Source organism: Lacerta agilis, chromosome 16 (assembly GCF_009819535.1).
Source record: "Lacerta agilis isolate rLacAgi1 chromosome 16, rLacAgi1.pri, whole genome shotgun sequence".
Classification (NCBI taxonomy): Eukaryota; Metazoa; Chordata; class Lepidosauria; order Squamata; family Lacertidae; genus Lacerta; species Lacerta agilis.
This window is the reverse complement of record NC_046327.1, coordinates 24740436-24757726: the sequence shown is the minus strand read 5'-3', so window position 1 is coordinate 24757726 and position 17291 is coordinate 24740436. Positions and strand designations below refer to the sequence as shown.

General features: G+C 46.7%; 1 protein-coding gene across 1 annotated transcript in view; it reads right to left on the bottom strand.

The window, feature by feature from the left end:
• Positions 1-7610: 7610 nt before the first annotated feature.
• The window catches only part of NCAPD2 (non-SMC condensin I complex subunit D2), a 29061-nt gene continuing 19380 nt past the window's right edge, over positions 7611-17291 (bottom strand). The window contains exons 23-31 of the mRNA XM_033172817.1: positions 16068-16191; positions 15765-15920; positions 15387-15564; positions 12756-12850; positions 11858-11938; positions 10003-10189; positions 9675-9819; positions 8009-8158; positions 7611-7759 (exon numbers count right to left, since the gene is read on the bottom strand). Coding sequence (XP_033028708.1) covers positions 7674-7759; positions 8009-8158; positions 9675-9819; positions 10003-10189; positions 11858-11938; positions 12756-12850; positions 15387-15564; positions 15765-15920; positions 16068-16191 — 1202 coding nt within the window. The 3' untranslated portion in view covers positions 7611-7673. The remainder of the gene's footprint in view (positions 7760-8008; positions 8159-9674; positions 9820-10002; positions 10190-11857; positions 11939-12755; positions 12851-15386; positions 15565-15764; positions 15921-16067; positions 16192-17291) is intronic.

Genomic DNA, 17291 nt, shown 5'->3' with positions numbered 1-17291 from the left:
ACCAAACTGCGGGAAGCAGTGGAAGACAGGAGTGCCTGGCGTGCTCTGGTCCATGGGGTCACGAAGAGTCGGACACGACTAAACCACTAAATAGCAAAGCAAGATGCAGAGGACTCAGATCTGGTTCGCAGACACCCCATTATTGTGTTGCTCTACACTAGAATTACTATGCATTTCACTGGCCAGCAGCTAGATGCCTGGAATTGAATGGAGGTGTGTGGATTACTCAAAGTCATCCCTGGAGAAGTGCCACTTGGGCCAAGACTCTCAGCAGAACCTGCAGCAAAGCCTTCGGTACTGCCCAATTCCTTCCTTCCTCTCCCCACCTCGGCGGCTATTAAAGAACGCATATATCACAGTTAATACGGTAAGAGGGCGCAAAGCGAAACCCAGCCTTCCAACACAGGCATGCATGGGGGTTGGGAGAAATGGGTTTCCTTCCAGCCTCTCCCATCCCCCCCCCCCGAATAATTAACAGCTCGTTTCCCAAGCAACAACAGACGTGCTACTCCCCCACCCCCCGCGGTGTGTGGTGTGTGTGTTAGGAAATGTTTCCCTTAGATTTGTTATTTCCCACTCTTGCACATATTGTAACCTTTTATTGATTTTATATCTCACCCCCCCCCCCTTCCAGGATGGGGAATAAAATCAATAAGAGAGAGCAATGTACAGACACCAGTTCAAGTCAGGGGAAATATGCTTGGAATAGTGTTATCATGATGTGACGGATCTTTCAGAACTCTTAAAGCTCATCTATGTCCCACTAAGTTCGGAGGGACCAAGCCGCGCGTAACTGCGTAAAAAGAGGAAGACATTGCGATGGAATGTATCGCTTGCCTTTTGCGCTCCATTTGCATCCGGCACGCCAATCTCCGGCGGCAGCAAGGCCGCTTCTATCCTACCAACGAACGTAGCTTTCCTGATTTAATTTTACAAGAGGGCCAACCCCCGCTCCCCCACCCGCTCCGGTTTTTTTTTTTGTGAAAAGTGTTATAACTTGTTGTTCCATCCTGCCTAGTGGCTGAGTTTTCTTGCTTTGGATTCAACGCCCCAGATGCGTATGAGGAAGGCCAGCACTGTGATTGCTCGGCGGCGGTCAGGAAAAAAGTGCGTGTCCTTTTTGTAATTGAAGATTTAATGGAAGTTTCAACATAAACCTTTTCAAAAATGCAGCAAGCCGTAACACTGTAGTTAAACTTGAGTAACGCAGAACATGGTAACAACCCTGAAAGTAGAACAAATCAGGCTGCACAAAAAGGATGAAGGACACACCTTTCTTAACTCTGGCGAAGCTAGACTCCCTAGCCTTAAATAATGCAGTTAAATAATCTAAGAGGTTACGCGTCGTTAATTGGAATTATGTTGAAATCAAATGAGACATACCGATGAACAAGCCTGGGTAGGAGGACTAGATTGCATCAGCTGTTTCTGCCAAATATGAATGTCTGGGAAACGTCTAGCCGTTGCAATCGAGTCTTATCCGCGTTTACCGAGGAGGAAGTCCCGTTAATTTCAGCTAAATTTAAACAATTTAAACAAGACTGCAGACTCTTAGACGCAGCCCTCATATCATGGGGTATAGTTGGGTCGGTTTGGGTATTCATGTCTCCGCTTCTTGGTGTGTGAAACAGGGCAGAAAGCGACGGTTCCAAATACAATGGGCCAACTTTTGCAAAACGCTCCCTCTCCTGACAAGGGCAGCTCTCCCCATTTCCCTCGCCCCCGAATGGGGCTCTTTGTTGGCTCTTTTCTGCTGCGGCCGCGCTGCGAATGCTTATTGACCCAGCAACACCCGCCGACCGGCTTCTTCCCCGTAACAGCAGCAGCAGCGTGAGCCGCATCTCTAATAAGGCCAGGCGAGGGGAAGTCTCCCCCAGGGCTCTAGCCGAGGGACGTGACAGCGGAAATCCCGCCTCCCCTTAGCAGTTTGGGGGTGCGCACGCCAACAGGAGCCCAGGGCGCCCTACCAATCGCCCCCGGGTGCAACAGCCGCCGAGAGAGGGGCAGCGGGGCTGGAAGGAAGATCCGAGAAGAAGCACTTTCACCTTAGCAGCTCCCGGAAGGCGTTAGCCCGAGAAGCACTGCGAAGGGAGGGAGCATGCAGGTAGTGTTTGGGCACAAGCATGCCTGGAGGCTGAGCGGGGTGAGGTTACAGCGGTGGAGCGGGCAGTGCCTGCCTACTTATTGCAAGACTGTGCAACGTGGTGGGAAGGAAACGTCTCAAACCTAGGGAATGGATCTAGGCTGAAGCAGCAGCAGCTTCCCAGTGGTGGCACAGCACCACTACCACCACCATTGTGAAATGTGCAAAATGTAAACGGACTCTCACCAAAAGGCAAATTACAACTGAAGAGTACAGCAGTGAGAGAGCAAGCAACAAGAGAGTTTCCAGTGCAAAGTGCACCATATCTAGAGGAAAGAGAATGTGTGACAAAGGAATGCTGCAGGGGAAAGGCACCATTTAAGCCAGAGTTGGACAGAAGGTAGACTAGGGGCCCAAGGTGACCTTCCAGGCCATACTGTCTCTGGTCCTCAAAACTCTTCCCTAGGCTGCGCAGCTCGCTAGCCTTGCTTTGCACCCCAAGTGTATCTACCCAGCTAGAATGTGGCCTTGACCTCTGGTGTCATTTGCTTGTCTGGGTAGAGGCTACAGAGGGGGGCGGGTGCAGAAAGTAGCCTAGGGTACAAAGGTAAAATGTACAATTATTGCTCCTCTCACTTTTGCCTCTGGCCCCACCCCCACTAGCTTGTGCCCCCTCCCTCAAAGTTACTTGGAAGGGAATGCAACCTGAAAAGGGTTCCCCACTGCTGAGGTGAGCTATGGTTTATTAGAGAGACCACTGCCTAATTTCCAGTGGGCTCACCTGGCACCTGCTGATTTAACACCCTCCTTCTTCAAAGTGGCATGGAGCGCAGAAACATCTGGCATCAAAGACATGGTGTGGAAAACATGAGAGTTGACATTTAGCCGAGTTGCAGTTTGCCATAGGGCAATGTGATGAATTCAGATGAATTCAAATGTGTCACTTGACATAGTCCTGAGAAGCCTACGTGTGATTTGGCCGATAATACCTTTAGTTTTACAATGGTTGCCCTGCTGAATTAAAAGACAATTAGGTGAAATATATCTTCCATTGGGACTTCTTGCCATCCTTGCACCATGAGCACCAGAGTAAAATGTCTGCAGTCAATATCAAATGGCCTCTTAACTGAATGCAGATTAGGATATTTGATGCTGGTAGGGGCCAAGGAACACTAGCAGAATCTAAAACAGTGCGTTCCAGACTTGTGGCCTCTGAGAGGCAGAGATGTCATTCTTACTGTTTGTATAGGAAAGACATTCAGCGGTAGAGCATCTCTTCTGCATGCAGAAGGCCTCAGGTCCAATCCCTGGGATTTCTAGGTGGGGTTGGGAACGTTCTGTCTCACTCCCTGAAGAGACACTTCTAGCCAGTGCAGACAACACTCAGATAGCTGAACCAGGAGTCTCAGCAACAGTGAGACTTTGCAATTATGATGGGCAAAAAGACTCTGCTTTTAATGGATGAATGAATCCAATTGACAACAATTGCATCATCATTATTGTTCTCCTAGCACTGAATTCCAGGAAATCCAAAGTCCTAAGCTAGTGATAGGAGAACCAAAACAAACAACACTGCCAGGATTTAACATATTGGTGCATAGCTCTTGCAGTTATGTAAAGGCACCTGGGAGGTGAGGTCTCCTTTGTGATTAGTGCCCACTAGTTCTTAACTAGCCACCCAGCTGTGCACAAACCCTTGCATGCACACACACATTTCTCCAAATGCCAGTTAAAAAAAAATCAGGGTTGCACTCTCATGGGATTCTGAGCAGAACCACGGATCGAAAGATCGAACTTTTTCTTTTTTTAAAAAACCTGCCACTGAAATTTTGTAGCTTTTGCAGTGGAACTCTTGACTTGTTCCTTGACCTATGTGGCTTTGCAGAACAGGACAAAAAAGGCTGAAGAGATGGTGGGAGGTGAAGTCTTCAAGAGACGCTGGAGAAAGTTCATTTGGCTCAGGAGGTAACCTGATTCTCATCACCCAGCTGCTGTTCCCAGTACTACTGAAGGACCAAGGCACTAAGTTTAGCCCTGGCTGAGGTTATGACCTTCAACGAAAGGCCAGGGGGATGGTTTATAACCCGATACTAAAAGGATGCCAAGGAAGGCAGGAAGACCCCGTTGCCACTGTCTGCACTAGGATGATAAATCCCTCTATTGGATATGGGCTACTATGTGGCAAGCCAGCAGAAACTCTGAGGCACCAGGCTGAGTGTGGATTGTGGCCTTTAATCTCCACCAACACCTAAGGCAGGCAGCAAAAACAGCAGGTGCACAGAGGCCCTGAGAAGGCACAAGACTGTCGTAGGATTTGGGATGGTGCGCTGGGTATAATCTTTGGGGTCCCCTCCAAGGCTGCATTTTTATATCTGGAAGATGGGATTCTGCAGAGAGGTTTCTAAAATGGTTGAAGCCATCTGCCAAGTCTTGCCTCTTTTGCAAGACTAAAGAGTACATGTGGGTGGTGGGCCACGTGAAACTACTACTAGCTGCAGCTGCTTTTGAAAAGTGGGCTAAATGGTGAGGCCTTCTCCCTACTCCCCTGGCTGGAGGCGATATTATCCGTGAGTGACAAAGAAAAGAAAAGGAAGTCCTGGGGCCAATGTAATAAATTGAGCTAGAAAGAGACACATTATCTACTTGCTCTCTGTACCGAATCCAGAGCTATGGCTTGAATACGTGTGTAAATAAAGCCATATACGGTATTCTAAAGACAGCAAAAATGCATCATCGTATCCAGCAATACCAAACCCAAGGTATGCAGGTGCACCCCTTATTACACTTGCCAATACATTGCTGCAAGAGTGGATTTTGAATAGTAGAATTGTAGCATTGAGACTTTGATGGCAACATGCTCTGGGCTACTACGAAGGAAAGTGGAGAGAGAGCTGGTTTTAAGAGTCTCCAAGCATTTGCACAATCCGAGTGTTCTGTTTGATGAGCAAACAATTGCCAGCAAGGACTCTGCTTTGCAGGGGCCAGAGGACAATTGACACAGGCACATCAAATGCTAATGTCTGTACTATCACCAGAACACCCTAGTACAGTGTTTCCCAACCTTGTGCCTCCAGCTGTTTTTGGACTACAACTCCCATCATCCCTAGCTAGCAAGACCAGTGGTCAGGGATGATGGGAGTTGTAGTCCGAAAACAGCTGGAGGCACAAGGTTGGGAAACACTGCCCTAGTACTTTGTGGTGGGAGGTGCCAGCTGGGTAGACACCCATTTATTGGGAACATAGGCAATTGCCTTACACCAACTCAGACTTTCTTTCTCAGCAACACCTGAGGAGGCTGAGGGTTGGACCTGGGACCTTTTGCATACAGAGCACATCCTCTTGTCACTGAGCTATGCCCGTTTCCCAACCACTAAACTCTCACTCATTTAGTTATGGCTCATAGTTGACCCCTGTGGTATATTTTAGGGCTTGAAGCCAGGGTGGGTGGGAAGGAAACATGGCAGCAAGTGGATAAAGTTGAAAGGCGAGATTGATAAGGCGCAGCAGTGAGAGCTGTGTCTCTGCCATAGGAAGATCGTAATATGCTACACTTGTATCTTTGAGAATTTTCTCTCAATGGAGCTGCCTCTTTCATAGCACCCCCACAATCTTGCAGCACCTTGTCAGTTGCAGCAATATTTTATAGCATGTTTGCCATGCTAGGAAAAAGCTTTTACAATTTCTGCTTCTTAACATGAAAAAAATATTCAAGAGGCAATAGCTCAACATGCACAAATGCAGTAAAAAGCTCATGTCACCTCCTCAACTTCCTGTGCTGACTAATGAAAAAAAAAATCTGGTGGGATCCTGGCAGTGGGAAGCCTCAAGCATCAGGCTGAACAGAAGGAGCTGCTCTTTCTATTAGGTTATCCATCCTTGCAGCATGTGAGCCAGCCTAGGCTTTGACCAGGTCTATCATCCTTAAATGTAGTGGTGGTAGCTGTAGGGAACACTTTGTCATTACAGCTTTTCAAAGGCTAAAAACATTTCTGACACCCTTCCCTGCCTTCTGACTACGACTTGGAAAATGAGACTCAAGGTTGACTTGGAGCTTTCTGACAAATGCTGTCGTTGAGATACTGGGGGTTGTGCTGCCATCTGCTGGCAAGAGCTTGCAACCCCATCTCACATATTTTCTGTAAAAAGGTAAAGGGACCTCTGACCATTAGGTCCAGTCGTGTCCGACTCTGGGGTTGCGGTGCTCATCTTGCTTTACTGGCCGAGGGAGCTAGCGTACAGCTTCCGGGTCCTGTGGCCAGCATGACTAAGCCGCTTCTGGCGAACCAGAGCAGCGCACAGAAACACCATTTACCTTCCTGCTGGAGCGGTACCTATTTATCTACTTGCACTTTGACGTGCTTTCGAACTGCTAGGTGGGCAGGAGCAGGGACCGAGCAATGGGAGCTCGCTCCGTTGCAGGGATTCAAACCGCCGACCTTCTGATCGGCAAGCCCTAGGCTCTGGTTTAGAACACAGCGCCACCCACTTCCCATTATTTTCTGTAACTCCCCTATAATTAGCAAGTTTCCCCCTCTCTAAACCATTTTGTTATATGCTTTAGGATACATGGTTGCTCTGCTAAGTAATTTTCTATGCCTGTAAGCAAGAGCCAGTATGAATTGATGCTGTAACGGTATTTAACACTAGGGTTGATTTAATAAAGCATTTTCTGTCACCAGGTTTCAAATACTGGAGATATAAGGCTCTATGAGCAGGTATTTTTTTCATATGTGGTGGAACTATCAACTCATATGATCTGCATCCAATACTTTTACAGGGTCCATATTTGCTTTAGATCCCGTTGAATGTAGGCCTAGATTTGTTAATTGCATGGTTGACCAAGGGTAGTCAACCTTTTTATACCTACCGCCCACTAATGCATCTTTCTTGATGGTAAAATTTCCTTACCGCCTACCAGTGCTCGATGGAAGAAGGATTCAGCTTGTGCTGTAGAACCCCCTACCGCCCACCTGGAATCCTGAAACACCCACTAGTGGGCGGTAGGAACCAGGTTGACAACCCCTGGTCTAGACAATGTAGTGACCCCAAGATACTCAATGTTTAAATTTGGCAGAGATGATTGATATAACACACACACATGAGTATGCAATGGACAGTTCAGTCGACAAGTGAACTGACTTTATTCAATGCTGGAATAGGCACTGTGATCACATAACTTTGGATAGGAGCATGTTTGTATTAATTACATTTTTTGTGATTACATATTTTACATTTTTAAAAGTGATACACCTTAGTGGCTTTTCAAGGGCCAATTTTGAAAATCCGGGACCCACCTAAAATGCAAGAATAGTTCTTACGAGTGAATGGCGCATATTATCTCAAGGCCTATGCTGCCTTTTTGCTATCTTTTTTTTTTTTTTTGCCTGTGTGTACCAGCACCTTCACCTCTGTTGAAAACCCATGGGGCAGAGAGGCTGCACAATCTCCATGTTGTGATGCAAGAACTCAAAGTCCAAGCTTGCATTCTGCATTGCTTTAGCATATACACAAACCTGGAGAAGCAATACTTCCAAAACCCAGAGAGCTTTACTCCCAAAATTAACCAGGAGAGAGTCTATGCAGGGTGTCTTCATCGCCGAGCGCGGCGGGATGAAGCACGTAAAATGGGAGTAGTCTTGCTCGGCGTCTCCGCATCCGTCAGTTCGGCAGAGAGTTCTGAAAGAGAAAAAAAGCACCAGCTGGCTTTGGAGGGAAATGGCCTGTGCACTGGGTGACAGCTGCAAGCTTCAAGCAACAATCTCTCGTTTAATGAAATTCTAAACCACTTTTCAATATAAAAACATTTCCAGGGTGGCTAACGGATCAAACAGGAAACGAAGGAAACGCACAAGAGGTGGCTCTATGCGTTCATGTCTCCATGGGGAAAAAAAGAGACCATTCCAAAATGAGACCCCTCCATCTCACCTTCTTCTGGGGAGTTCTCCTCATCGCTAGAGAAGACAACAGAAATGTGTCTTGAAGTCTTTCTGCGGGGTTTGGAAACACGGGGCTCTGGAGTGGTGAAGGGCGAGTCTGCCTCTCTGTTGGCTGCACGCAAAGGTCGTCGTCGGGAGCCTGCGTAAGAAGTGGGAGTTTGAAGAAGCTACAAGAACACAGACTGAACATGCAAATGATTAAAACCACAGAGCCTAGGGCTTGCTGATCAGAAGGTCAGCGGTTCGAATCCCCGCGACGGGGTGAGCTCCCATTGCTTGGTCCCAGCTCCTGCCCACCTAGCAGTTTGAAAGCACGTCAAAAGTGCAAGTAGATAAATAGGTACCGCTCCAGCGGGAAGGTAAATGGCGTTTCTGTGCGCTGCTCTGGTTCACCAGAAGCGGCTTTGTCATGCTGGCCACATGACCCGGAAGCTGTACGCCGGCTCCCTCGGCCTGTAACGCGAGATGAGTGCCGCAACCCCAGAGTCGTCCACGACTGGACCTAATGGTTAGGGGTCCCTTTACCTTTATCATAAAGCAAAAGTGGGACTCTTTTTAAAGCTTCTATTATTGGATATGTTAAAAAAACCCTCAAAACCACATAAACATTTTCCTAGCCTGTCATGGATGTTTCAGTTGAGATTCCTGCATTGCAGAAGTTGGACTAGATGACCCTCAGGGTCCCCTCCCAATTTTACAATTTGGATTCCTAAAGTTTTCCCAAGCCTACTTCTACAAGGGATAATTCCAGTGCAAGGTGCTTTACATACCATCTCTAAGTGTGCTGCCCCACAGCTAAGGTGGAAGGTACAAGCTCTGGAGGCTAATAGAAATCTGCAAGTTAAGTTATACTGCCAAATCGCTGAAAGTCCCCCCCCAAGTATCCTGAGTTTGTGTGTGCTTTCGTTAAAAGAAAAAAAGGCTGCAGGTCAAGCTTTCCTCATTTCAAAGAAAACCCGAATGTTTTTCTATAACAGGTCTACAAAAATCATGGAATGAGGACGGGCATTCTTTAATCAACCGTGATAAGCTACCCCAGCACTTGCCTTTACAAGCCTTATAAGCTGCTGCAAAAGAGAGAGACTATGAGCAACATCATGGCAGAGGTGTGTCTACAACTGAGGTGAAACCGTCAAGCTTCCTTGCTATTTTTGCTTTTGGATGCTGTTAATGTAATTTTGTTAGATTTGAATTGTTGTTTCATATCGTTGTATTTGCTACTGTTATTTTATTACGTTACTATGAAACTGTTTTGCAGTGTTTGATTTTGAAATGCATTTCTCTTTGGCGTAAGCCGCTTTGAGCATTGATTTTTCTGTGGAAAAGCAGCAGACAAATAATACAATGGGTGACGGATGCAAGTCCTGTTCATTGTGTATAATTCCCAGTGTCTCTTGCGGCACCGTCTTTGCACCTGTTGCGCCATAGCAGGCTTGAGTTCAATTCTTCCTAACCCCTCAAGAGTTTAGGAAATATTCAAAGAGTTGTTTAAAACAAACAAACAAACAAACAAACAAACAAACAAACAAACAAACAAACAAACAAACAAACACCCTATCAAGCTGGTGAAGATTTGGCACTTCGCTTTAGTAGGCAACCCTGAGCGTTCATGCTGCCGAAAGGTGTTAGTGCAAACTTTTAAACTGTGGACATACTTGCTACTGCTTTCTTTGTCGTCCGGGGCGCAGGAGTATTTCTGACTTTGTGGTCTATTGACTCCCTCGGAGGATCTTCAGTGAGAGAGTCCAGGCCCCTGTTGTGGCACGTGCGGAGCTTCTGCTCGAATTCTTCAGCAAGAGCCTGATAAATGACACCACATGCAAAAGCAGGTATCAACACATATCACAAAGCAAGGAAAATATTGCATGTCTGGAGGCCAGCAGTTGAAGAAGCATGATTTTTCTTTGTTTCGGAAGAAAAATGGCAACCTCTTCCCTGCCCTACCTAGGGGGGGAAAACACGAAACACAACAACGGCCCTCACCTTCATCTCAGGCTTAGTGGGCAATCTGCGAACCCGGCCCAGCACAGTCAGGAAGCAGTTGTAGACTGCTGCATCCTGAATCTTGTCAGCAAAGCAATCAAAGTTGTCTTGCATCTTGTGAAGACCTCGTTCTGTGAGAGGAAGCAAGGTGAGGCAGTACGCCAGATCACGGTGCTGACGCTCTGTTCTGCAGGAGAGAGAGAGGCCAAAAAGCAACCTGCCTTCAGCTTCAGGGATTGGCAAACCAGTTGTAACAAGGGAGGGTGTCTTGTCTTTGCCACAGTGGCCAGGGGATTCTGCTCTAGGTGCAAGTGCCCTGGCTTGCCCTGAGGGAGAAGCCTGCAATGGCTCTGCACTTCTGCTGTGAAGCACAGAGCCCAAACAGATCCCAGACTGAAAATGAGCGCTGGGGAGGGCTGGGTTTCATTCACTCTCCTTTGTAGCGCCAAAGCTCATCTCGCTTACCTGAGCCTTGCCTTTCCCTTGCCATGGTGAGCAAGGCTGTCAAACCCTGGTTCAAGGTTTACGACACTAAGGAGATACTAATGCCTAGCTCTGATAAGAGCTGGGAAATTTCTGCCTGGGCTGGACCACTTCCGATTGCAAGCACCATCACCACTGACATTGCTTCTTTACCTGCTACTAGGGCTGCTTTGGCAGATAAGCTTTCAAGTGATAGTGAAAAAAGCAGGAGATCCAGAAAAACGACTTTGCTGTGGAATGTCCTGAGGAGTGCTTTACATCCTGCCAGCCCCTGCAGCCCAGCCCAGACAAAGGTTTACCACTTCACCCAGAACTAGGCCTGCCTGTCGTATGCAGAAATCAGAAAGCTAATCAGAGACACAGGACAAAGTACCAACTTGCATGAGCATTTCATACTATTTTCCGTAACAGCCTGTGCAAGAGTAGTTGGAAATTGGTAGCACAAGGATTTGGGGCCATTTGTGGAAGGCGGAATAAGAGATTTCAAACACAGAAACAACTAAAGGAAACATTATCCAGTAGTGTAGCAAAGCACACTATTTTACTAATGCTATGCTTGGGTTGCTAATTCACTTTGTTGAAGCATTGCAGAAAATCTTGGCTGGCTGTAGCTGCCTCCTCAGTTTCTGGCAAGCATTCAAACTGGACAAAGAGCTTCTTTCTAAATAATCAGCACACAACCTAGAAAAAAAAGGCTGCAGACACTGCCATTTAGGCACACCTCTTTTATAGCACTATAAAGGATTTCTATGCCCTAGTCATTGCCTCTACTCTTAAAACTAGGAAAACACCCTTTTAATTTCAGAAAAAAACCCTCAGGAAAACTTGCCTTCACTAGCTTCAAAACAAAAAAATATATACTCCACCCTAGCAACGTTGCAAGTATGGCAAATAAGGAAATGACAACTAGTTCTGTTTTTTCTTTTTTCAGTCTGCCCCTAATAATTCCTGCAAGGACACAACGCAGCAACTTCAGAGAGACAGGGTGCAGTTCTGACAGACTTTCTCCCTGCTAGGGAGAGAATATAGTCTGGCAGGATCAATCCCTCTGCACCCAGGAGCATCACAGACTTCTATAGCTGTTGGTCCACCGGTCAACGGATGAGCCCAGACAGTCTATCCCACTGAACTGTCTCACAGGCAGGCCAAGTGCTCTTCATTGTCTATTTGTAACTTCCTAAGGCAGTAGTAACAGTGAGCTTTTGCTCTCCATGACTCGTTACCATACTTCTGTGAAGCAAGCACACCCTTTCCATCCAATTCTCACCCACCAAGTTCCTCATTCCAGAGCCCACAGCTTCTAATTTCAGGATCTAGTGGAATGAGTTGTGTGTTCCCAGATAGCACATTTCCCTGGCAATTCCTCACTCACCGAGCAGTCCGGAATCGCTGACAAAGCTTCTCCACCAAGCTCTCCGTCTGCTTCTCCTTTGTGATATAAGAGAAGAGCTGCCTGTGGAGGAGAGTTAAAGAGGAATGAAGGAGGCAGTTGTTGCTGGCCCCCAGGGTTACAGTTTCACACAGACTCTCCTACTGCAGCTTCCCTATCAGCAGGAGCTACAAACAGTCAGAAGGAACCAAAAGGAGATAAGCCTATCCAAACATCCTGCGCCAGAATTTACAATGCTAGTTGCCTATACAAGAGCATTGTTACCAAGAATGGCAGCTTCCCTCTCTGAAAACAGTCTTTAGCAATGGAGAGAATCGGGTATGTTAACATGTAATATTGACATTAAAAGTGTATCACTGAGCCTCACAGGAACCCGTATGATGAGAAGAGACTTGGACCTCCTCTAAACAAAGGAATAAGAGTCTCACCAAACCCTCTCTGCAAACTTGAATAGACTTGGGATTCCAAAACGCTGCTGCATCCTGCAGGAGCCTTAAAACAGAACAGGCGTTTAGGGAAAGTTTGGCTCCCATTGTGACCCCTTCATACAGCTTACCTGGATAAGACCAAGGACCCAAACAGCGGCCAGCCAAATATCTCTGGGAAACCCACAAGCAAGGTGTGAAGGAAGCAACATGCCTTCACCAATCTGACTCCCAGAAAGTGGCATCTCTGAACCAGGAGATTCAATTTATCCAGTCCCTCCCCAACCTGACACACTGTTCTGTTTTCCGTTTTATATTTAGCAAGCATTTTAGGACAGCCATTTGCAATTTTGGCCTGGTACCACAGCTGCACCCTTCTGTCAGTCTGGGCACAAAGGAAGTTCTGTGTCTCAAAGGAAGGGTGGGTGGAAAACACAAAGCCAAAACAAGGCTACCTCATAACAATGCGGAAAGGCTGCTCCTCTATGCCAGAGTCTGGATCTGAGAGACGACTGATGATGTCCGGGAGCAAGTTGTACACAGCGTTATCCTGCATGGAAAGGAGCAGAAGTTGTTGAAGAAGAGAAGAAGAGTTTGGATTTGATATCCCGCTTTATCACTACCCGAAGGAGTCTCAAAGCGGCTAACAGTCTCCTTTCCCTTCCTCCCCCACAACAAACACTCTGTGAGGTGAGTGGGGCTGAGAGACTTCAAGGAAGTGTGACTAGCCCAAGGTCACCCAGCAACTGCATGTGGAGGAGCGGAGACGCGAACCCGGTTCACCAGATTACGAGTCTACCGCTCTTAACCACTACACCACACTGAACCATTGCCCCATTTGACTATTTGTGCCCTGAAGATGGGCCCCTGGATTCTAGAACTTTTGGGGATTCTTGGTTAAGATACACACTAAAAACAAAACAGGAGTCTGACCCAGAGACTGCCTTTTTGTTTTTTAGCTAGAGATACAGAGAGAAGCATCTTTGACAGAGTGCAAGCATTGCCACCTGCAAGCAAGCCTAGAAAGAGCACAAGGACTCATTTCTCTCCTTGGGATAAGCAGGTGCCACTTTTAGCACGAAGTACAGAAGGATACTTTCAGAGAATGGGAAAAAAGGAGGAGGAGGATGTCTAACACCAGAATATCAAGCAAATTTTTGTTGTTGTTGTTCTTGGTGGAGAAAGTAGCAGTTTGATCTGTTTTGGAACATTGAAATAAAATCAAAGCAACACACTGGAAAATGTACTAACAGTTCATGATTAAGAACATTTAGTTCTGGTGACCACTGAACGGGGACTCACAAAGTTTGGCTGACCTTGGTTGCCTGGATCCCTTCCAACCAGCCTTTTGATGGGGTTTTGCGACTGAAACTGCATTGGCTGTTGTAATGCAGGGGTGGGGAAGCTCAGGCCCAAGGGCCATTTGCAGCCCTCCAGGCCACTCTTAACTGGCCCTGTTTCACACCCTTGTCTTTGCCTGGCTGGAATGTGTCCTTGAACTCTGATAATGCCTCGTGTGTCTGGATGGAGGACGGAGGGGTGCGTAAGGGTGTGCAGAAACTCGTCTTCGGCACAAAGGTAATGTTTACATTTGCGGGTCATCCATGTTTGCCTCTGCCCTGCCTACCACTGACACGTAACCCTCAGAAGGGAATGCACCCCCTGGCTGAAAGGGTTCTGTATTCCTTTGCTAGTGGACGAGTTCTGGCAGGAGATGGACAGGGATATGTTATTATGCTTCATTTGTTAGGGCTTCTCCGTAATCAATCATGCTATCCTTCTGGGTAGGCTTTCAGAAGTGTTTGGGTAAGCACTGTGGCAAAAGATGTGCTCCAGGTCTGAGAAGGTTTTGAAGGATTAATGCTTTACTTTCTGACCAGATGAGGTCCCATCTCATCACTCACGTTTTCAACATCTATATGAAGCTACAGTTTTCCAGAGATTTGGGCAACACCCAGCTCTCTCTCACTCTCAACAGAATCTGAGAACTGCTTCAAACTCAATCCAGTTGAGATTGGGATATTGTTGGGTGGTGTTGCCTGATTGATGATTAGGTGTACAGGGCTGCTTTGGCTGGGGTTGCATCCCCCCTGAAAAAAATGAAGTTGTGCAGCTTGGGGTGTGCTCCTTCGTCAGACAGAGAGATCACTAGGAGTAAAGGTAAAAAAGGTCAAGGACCCCTGGATGGTTAAGTCCAGTCAAAGGCGACTATGAGGTTGCGGCACTCATCTTGCTTTCAGGCCGAGGGAGCTGGCGCTTGTCCACAGACAGCTTTCCGGGTCGTGTGGCCAGCATGACTAAACCATTTCTGGAGCAACGGAACAATGCATGGAAACACTGTGTACCTTCCCGTTGCAGCGATACCTATTTATCTATTTGCACTGGCGTGCTTTCAAACTGCTAGGTTGACAGGAGTTGGGACAGAGCAACGGGAGCCCACTCCGTTGCGGGGATTCGAACTGAGTGTTTTCTACTAGCTCCGGCTAGTATATCAACTGTGTCTGTTCCAAAAAAAGGTCAGACTTGGCGATGGTCATTCAAGCTGTAGGAACCTCTAGACTTGACCTCTAGGGATGCACACATAAAATATTTGGAGACTTCAACTGGTTACAAAACAGTGCTGCCAGGTTGTCTAGTGTTTCCTCTGCTGGGAGGGTGTGCTGCTGTCCTCGTTATTTTGTATTCCTGTGATGAAACAGGAATTGAACCTCAAGCTTAAATAAGTCCTAGTGGAGGAAGTGAAACCTTGGGAAATATAGGCATTGGCCAACAGTGAATGAGTGTGTCACCATCATAAACCCCCTTATTACTAGGAAGTTTCCACATAAAGGGGAGTTTCAGATTTACAGGTTAACTTGGAGGTGAAGTTCAATTTGCATCTTCCCCTGTCCTGAGTGGGCATGTCCCAAACCAAAGTGCTTAAGCCCATTTCCGTTTTGAATTGTCCTGTGCCAAACTGAAGCTTTTATATGGCAACTACAGTATACTTTGCTGACCTGCTTCATGTAACATTTTAAAAGCATAGTAAGTGAGCAAGATTGATGCTTTGCACTCCAGAAGTTTTGCAGCACGCCCTTTCGCCTCACCTTGCCAGAGAGTTCTGTGAAGAAGTTCCGAGCGAGTCCCACTATGTCCTCCTCTGGGTCGATGAGAAGAGCTGCCATTTCGCTCACCTGCCCCTTCACTTTCACCATGTCCTTCAGGATCAGGTGAGTCATAACCAAAGCAGCTGTCTGCCTCACACTCCGACAAGGGTCCCGCAGCCTGAGGAGCAAAGTGCCCCCCCCAGCAACAGTAGTAAGCAGCTGGGCCATTATCACCTGATGTTTCCAACAGACTCCTGCAGGCTTCCCCCATCTTGAAGTCCTGCTCCTGCTCCAAGCACTGTTGCATGCCATTACAACCCTCCATCGCCCAGATTCAAGCCCTACACCCCTCCCACCTCTTCCTTATCAAAGATTTACCTAGCATAGAGGTGGGGTGTCCAAGGCTCCACCAAGTTGGGGAAGCGAATGGCCAGGTCTCCGGCTGCAATCATGAGGTTGGCGCGCACGCTAGGGAGGGCGGATTTTTCCATCATGGTGAAGAAGAGCCGCAACTGAGAGTCACAAAACTCTGAACTGAATGTGAACGGAAAGGGAATCAGTGTCGAGTATGTCAGAGTGGTGGCTCAAAGTTGTTGAACTTGGAATGGAATACAGAACCATGCAAGGGGGGGGGGGGTTTCCAGAGGAGCAGGAAGGGGAAGAACACAAAAAGATAAATACCTGATCATGCAAAATTTTCCCAGAGCCAATGCGGCAGCGGCTGAGAGTGCTGGATCACTGTAGAGTCCTGGGTTGTTGCAAATCTTGAGTGCCAGGGGAATAAAGGTTGAAAGCAGCTGTTTTCCTATACAGAAAGAGGTGGTAGAGAGGTTGCAGCAGATCAGTCCAAAATAGAAGCCTACAATTGGGCTTCATTTGTGTAATGGTTTCTCACAAACTAAGGAAAGTAGCTTACAGCCTGCATGCTACATGTATGCAGTATTTCTGTAGTGGGCAGGCTTGTTAGGAATGTGATAGTTTCTAGGGAACAGGGAAAAAAATCTCTCTTTAACCACATGGACTAGATCATGGGTAGGCAAACTAAGGCCTGGGGGCCGGGTCCTGCCCAATCGCCTTCTAGGATGGTCAGGGAATCAGTGTGTTTTTACATGAGTAGAATGTGTCCTTTTATTTAAAATGCATCTCTGGGTTATTTGTGGGGCATAGGAATTTGTTCACCCCCCCCAAATATAGCCCCCCCCCAAAGTCTGACCAGCCCCCTGCTGAAAAAGTTTGCTGACCCCTGGACTACATGCTACCTCTACTTTTCCTCTGGTTTTTTTATTCCTTAGAAATCAATAAGCAAGTCATGAGCAACCAGCTCAGATTATACAATTTCAAACCTGTACAACCAACAGTAGAGAAATAATGCAACAGGCCTCCAACAGATTCAAGCAGATGAAGCTTCTAATTTGGACTGAAAGCAGAGGTTACCAAACTATAGTCTCTGGACCACTGAGCATAATTTTTAATTGTTATCTTTATTTCTTCTTTTATTTCTTATATGTTACGTTACAATTTAATTTCTGTGGAATTTAAATTATAATTCAGTAAAAGGCAAGAAACAAAAGAAGCACTAAAAATACAACTTGAAAAATCATACAACACCTAGCGCAGTACATGCGTTACAACTGCTACAATAAGCAGAAAATATGATGTGGTTCTCAAGAATTTTCACGTGATCCATGGGGGGGGGGGGAGAGTTTGAGAACCACTGATTTAAGAGTCAGTTTGCACAATCTTCATCCATTATGCCAAAGAGCTAGAGCAGGTTAATCACAAGCACATGTGAATTAGGATTCCCTACCAAAATCTATGCTCTTATTAGAGAAGAGATGCAACAGTCCATTTAAAAAACAAACAAACTTTATACCAATTCCTAACACAATTTAAATATTCCGGCTC